Source organism: Colobus angolensis, unplaced genomic scaffold, assembly GCF_000951035.1.
Source record: "Colobus angolensis palliatus isolate OR3802 unplaced genomic scaffold, Cang.pa_1.0 Scaffold82, whole genome shotgun sequence".
NCBI classification, from domain to species: domain Eukaryota; kingdom Metazoa; phylum Chordata; class Mammalia; order Primates; family Cercopithecidae; genus Colobus; species Colobus angolensis.
This window is the reverse complement of record NW_012122043.1, coordinates 1024059-1029702: the sequence shown is the minus strand read 5'-3', so window position 1 is coordinate 1029702 and position 5644 is coordinate 1024059. Positions and strand designations below refer to the sequence as shown.

The 5644-nt window shown below is 51.3% G+C and overlaps 1 protein-coding gene across 4 annotated transcripts in view; it reads right to left on the bottom strand.

The window, feature by feature from the left end:
- Nucleotides 1-1945: 1945 nt before the first annotated feature.
- The window catches only part of PASK (PAS domain containing serine/threonine kinase), a 51056-nt gene continuing 47357 nt past the window's right edge, over nucleotides 1946-5644 (bottom strand). For all 4 annotated transcript variants that reach the window (XM_011929551.1, XM_011929552.1, XM_011929553.1 and 1 more), the window contains 3 exons: nucleotides 4333-4466; nucleotides 3214-3360; nucleotides 1946-2576 (listed from right to left, as the gene is read on the bottom strand). In XM_011929551.1, the coding sequence (XP_011784941.1) occupies nucleotides 2419-2576; nucleotides 3214-3360; nucleotides 4333-4466 (439 nt within the window). In that variant the 3' untranslated portion in view covers nucleotides 1946-2418. The remainder of the gene's footprint in view (nucleotides 2577-3213; nucleotides 3361-4332; nucleotides 4467-5644) is intronic.

The following is a 5644-nucleotide window of genomic DNA, read 5'->3' as shown; positions in this document are numbered from 1 at the left end:
TTGACATCATCTTCAGTCTTGTGTGAAAACTTTGCTCTTTTGAGCCATACTTTAAAAATATGCAGTGGGCTGGGCACAGTGGCTCATGCTTGTAATCCTAGCGCTTTAAGAGGCTGAGATGGGTGGATGACTTGAGGTCAGGAGTTCGAGACCAGCCTGGCCAACACAGTGAAATCCTGTCTCTACTAAAAATACAAAAATTAGCCGGGTAACGTGGTAATGCACACTTGTAATCCCAGCTACTTGGGAGGCTGAGGCAGGAGAATTGCTTGAACCCAGGGGACAGAGGTTGCAGTGAGCCGAGATTGCACCATTGCACTCCAGCCTGGGTGACAGAGTGAGACTCCATCTTAAAAAAAAAAAAATGGAGTGGAAAAATTGTCAGCCTCAGAACTTTCCTCTCTGGGTTCTTTCTGCAAAGAACATTTGCAAAATACCAGACCTTCCACTGCCATCAAGTCAGATGAGCTTTAATTGTTGTTTCTTATAAAGAAATAACGGTTCTTGGAAAGCTGGGACTTCGCATTCTCAACCCATTAAACACCTCTCTGAAAACACCAATCTGGCCAAGCGCGGTGGCTCACGCCTGTAATCCCAACACTTTGGGAGGCCACAGTGGGCGGATCACACGGTCAGGAGTTTGAGACCAGCCTGGCCAACATGGTGAAACTTCATCTCTACTAAAAATACAAAAAATTAGCCAGGCATGGTGGTGGGCACCTGTAATCCCAGCTACTCGGGAGGCTGAGGCAGGAGAATTGCTTGAACCTGGTAAGCGGAGGTTGCAGTGGGCCGAGATCACACCATTGCACTCCAGCCCGGGTGACAGTGTGAGACTGTCTCTAAATAAATAAATACACACCATTCTATAACATCCTCTGTGTTATAAGCATCATAAACACTGCAAAGTAGAGTTCTTAAAACATCAGAAAACTCATTTGAATTCTGAAGAGTAAATATCACTGACTTTACTACACACCTCTAAAACCCTTGTACCTTTAATGTCCCTGGTAGAGAAGGATCCTCCTGCCACAACTCCCTACCAACTCCTTCAGTCACTTGTGGTGGCAGTGAGGCTCAGGCAACACTTTCTGAAGAAAGGGATGGCAATATCCCATATCCTACTAGATGGTACTAAAATTAACTCTGCTCTGATCATCCTATAACAATTGAGTGCCTCCTAAATAACCACTAGAAATAGCTCAGAACCACACTGGAGGCAGCCTGGCCCTCAGGCAGCTTCCAGAGGGTTCTGGGCAGGAGTCTCAGAATGTGGAAAAACAGCCTGCAAGTGATGACATGTGGGAAAAGCGTGGGGGTTTAGGTTTTGGGTTTTTTCCTACTGTCTCAGCAGGGGAAAAAAAAAAAAATGAAAGGTTCTGCTCTCACCTCTAGCTATGCCCTCCTCTAATCCAGACATGAAATAAAACAATTGTAAGTATTTGACCTAGCCAAGTCTGTCTGAGGGGGGATGGATTGGAGCCTAAGAGAGGGAAGCAGCCAGTTGAGTATCTGAGAAACACCCTGGGACCTGAGCAGCCCTAAGGAACAGACAGGGCTGGAGCCCCTCACATAGACCAGAGGTGGGGGCTGGGCCAGGAAACCAACCCCTCACGTGGACAGAGGTGGGAGCTGGCTAGCCATGGGATGTTTGGGGACTGCTGGCAGTGAGCCAGTCACATGTTGACAGCAGAGTCTTGCTACAGAGCCCAGACAGAAGGGAGGTCCCTGAGAACACCACCTTCCCCAGTCTAACCAGATGGGAGTAAGCTTCAGAGCCCTAGACCCACCCCTGGCAGGGCCTGCTTGTAAACGGAACCCCAGAATGGCCAAGGCTAGACTTTTCTCCAGCTGTGGCAAGTGGGGTGCACAAATGGAAAAATGAGGAAATCAAGCATTTCTCACATTTAGCACACGGGAACAGTTCACAACATCAAAGTCAGGATAACTGTTTACTAACAAAGGTGCTTTAATTTGAAAAGCGTTTGAGGAAATACATTAATGAAATAGTCTGGCCATTTGACTAACCAGTTCTACAAATTTCACATATCCGTCACATCCATCGCTCAGATGAGCATATGCCAAGTCAGAGGAAACAAAACACACACATCTACAAAAGGAGAAAGAGGAAACTCATGCCTTCAGAAGCTCACAAATTGAAAGTCCTTTAATAATATAAAACAGTTGAACACTGGAATGTTTTTTTCTAGGTCATGGAAAAAGTGAATTCCAAATCTATGTAATAAGCCTAAAATAATACAGCATCACTGTCTTCTGTTCTGGCGTTTATCAAACCTGGACATGAGTTTTTAGAAGGTGAACTGGGGATGCTTGAGAATGTATTTTCTCCAAACAGATGGAGCTGAAAACTGTATGATTTTCCAAACCAAGTGGAGAAAAGCAGCAAGAAGCTAGTGGTTAGCTGGTCAGCACACGGGGATCCCCAGGATGCAAACAGCCTTGGCCGTTAGGAGCCTTGCCTGGAACGGGCCCCCCACAAAGCTCCTGCGCCTGGGCCACTTCACTCGGGCTCCTGTTCCCCATCTCCAGACTTGCAGCGGACATAACTCCACTTTCTGAAGAAAGAAGAAGGTAACTGTATCACGTACTAACATCTTAAGGTTCTAAAATACTTTGCTTCTCACCTCAAGAAGTCCTAGAACAAAAGCTTACAGGTGGGGCCCTCAGAAATCCAAATGGCAATGTCCCGGAAGTACAGATCCTGCCAAGGTGGGGATCTAAGCCCAGGGCCATCAACAGCAGCTTGGTCCAAATGCTCTGAGCAGCAGTATTGCCTCTGTGGCTCTGTGGCCAGAGCCTTGTCTGAAGAGCCCTGGGCCCCCCAGGCTGCTAGAGAATCACACTCAGCATCTGTGGCCTCATCCTCCCCTTCGGCCCAATCAGACCATCACCAGCTGCACTCCTCAAACCATCTTTGAGGGTTCTGACCCCTTACGCCAGAAGCTCCCATGGCACTTGCCCACCCTCCAAGGCCCAAAGCCACACCCTGAACCCCAGTGGTGTCCAGACGCCTCTGGACACAATCGAACTCCCTCTCACAGGTGACAGGTCAGCTATAGGCCCTGACATTTGTGTCCAAGGCAGCATGGGGGAGAGAGCCTCCTTTTCCTCCTTTTGAGCTAGGAAGGCAGCCTGGGGACCTCGTTATTCCAAGCAAAGTCACACAGGGTGTGGGATGCGGAGAAGCCTCACCTGGCTTGTTTACTTGACACACCTCTTCCCACGTGTAGTCAGCAAGATTCACAGGCTGCGTTACCCACGGGTCTGTCACCAGCTTCTCCAAGGTGGTGCGCTTCTCAGGGACTGGCTGCAGCAGCCCAGACACAAGGCTCATGAGTTCTGGGGACACAAAGAACACAGATGGTAGATCCAGACTGGGATGAAGTGGAGAACATCTCAGATTCCTGGGTGCCCACCACTCGCCGCAGAGCCTCTGGCTGGGCAGGAGGCCCAGGGACCTCTAGTGCAGGGCCCAGCTGTGCTTGGAGAGAAGCTGCAGGAAACACTCATTGCCTCTGACATGAAAGCTTGGAGTTCAAGATGCCATCTCACTCAACCAAAATCAGGCAGTGCAGAGGTTCCTAACTGGTCTGTTCTCAGGGGCTCTAGCTATGCTGTGAATAACACAGGGTTAACATGACAGGCGAGGGGACGCCGGCACAAGCTGAGAGGAGCCCCCAGCCTTGCATCTGGATTCAGGCCCCAGTTCCTTTAACCATGTAGGCACCAACTCAGCAGGGCCATTGGAGCCTCACTGTCCTGACTGCAAGTGTGTTTCTCACAAAAGGGCCTCTAAGATCCAAAGGGGAACATTCAAAAAAACTAAATTATCGGCCGGGCACAGTGGCTCACGCCCGTAATCCCAGCACTGTGGGAGGCTGAGGAGAGCGGATCATGAGGTCAGGAGATGCAGACCATCCTGGCTAACACAGTGAAACCCCATCTCTACTAAAAAGACAAAAAATTAGTCAGGCGCAGTGGCGGGCGCCTGTAGTCCCAGCTACTCGGGAGGCTGAGGCAGGAGAATGGTGTGAACCCGGGAGGCGGAGCTTGCAGTGAGCTGAGATCGGGCCACTGCATTCCAGCCTGGGCGACAGAGAGCGAGACTCTGTCTCAAAAAAACCAAAAAACAAAAAACCGAAATTATCAAGATGTTTAAAGTCATATGCAAATTATTTGGTGAATAGAAAAGAAACAAATGAGACTATTGATATGGAGAGAGATACTCTGAGGAGTGAGGAAATGGGAAAAAAACTGTGGCTGGTCTCTAAGGACAGTGTCGTCTGTCTACCACTTGCGGCTCGTGCTCACCTTTGGACACCAGGTATGGCGGGTGTATGGCAGCCTCCACGGTCTCCTCCAGCTCACAGAAGGGGTTCTCCTCAAAGACCAGCGTGTACAGAGTGACTCCCAGAGACCACATCTCCAGCTCCGGCCCCCTGTAGCTGTGAGGAGGAGGAGGCATCAGGACGCCACGGTGTTCAGCACGGGCTTGCCAAGCCCGCCCGTGGGAAGCACCACGGCCCTTCCCGACTGGCACACAGGCCAGGCAGCAGTTTCCCAGGAGGGTCACTCCACCCCTCCAACACGCCCTCCATTTCCATGCACTTCTGCCCCAGGCCAGCCACCAGGCCATGTGCCAGGAGGGGAGAGGCCCTTGGGCAGCTCCGAGGCTCATCAGGAACTTCCTTGTGGACACCAACCACAAGACGTGTCCACCAGAGGTGGGGGAGGGCTTCCTGGAGGAAGCAGAGTACACATCCATTGGCTTTGCTGAGGGCCACAGGACCGCAGGCCACTTCAGAACAGGGTCACGTGCCCTTCAGACGTGATCGGGCATGTTCAGCTTGGTGTGACCACTGACACACGTGCCCTTTAGGAAGATCACTGTGGCGACGATGTGAAGGGTGCTGCAGGACGAGACTGAACAGGCAGAAATACCGAAGGATGAAAGCAAACAAGAAGGATGTGGTGAAGGCGGCTGTTCACACAATGGGCCGACTGGAGGAGCAAGCTTCAGGGAGGAGACACCCAAAGGACTATTGTTATTTCCTATCGCCGTAAACATCCTCATCCACGCCACCATTTATTGGGTACCTAGAGATGCCAACGCTGTACCAGCATTTTACATGGCTTAACCCAAATCCTCACAACAACCTAGCAAGATAAATATTACCTTCATTTTACACAGAAGAAGAGCAAGGCTTGGTGAGGTGAAGGTACTGCCAAGCACACTCCGGAGCCAGGTCACCTGCACCCACGGCCCTGCCCCTGCACTGGCCAAGGCCATGCACCTCCGGGTCTGCAGCTGGGGGTCTGTCCCCAGAAGAGGTCTGGGAAGCAGCAGCCTCTTCCCAGAACTGGAATTAGACAAGGGAGCCAAGAGAAAACCACAGCAATGAGAAGAGCGGCACGGACAGAGCCCTGGGCTGGACTCAGAGATGAGGGGCTGGGCGGGGAGGGGAGGGCTCAAGACGGCAGATCACAGAGGCCAGAGCGGCAGCGTGGGTAAGAGCCAGGCCACCAGGTTGAGTCGGGGGGTGGTGGGGTCGCTAGCACAGACCACAGGGAAACTGAGGGGACGGATGAGAGCTGTAGGGGCTACAGCAAGAAAATCAGATTC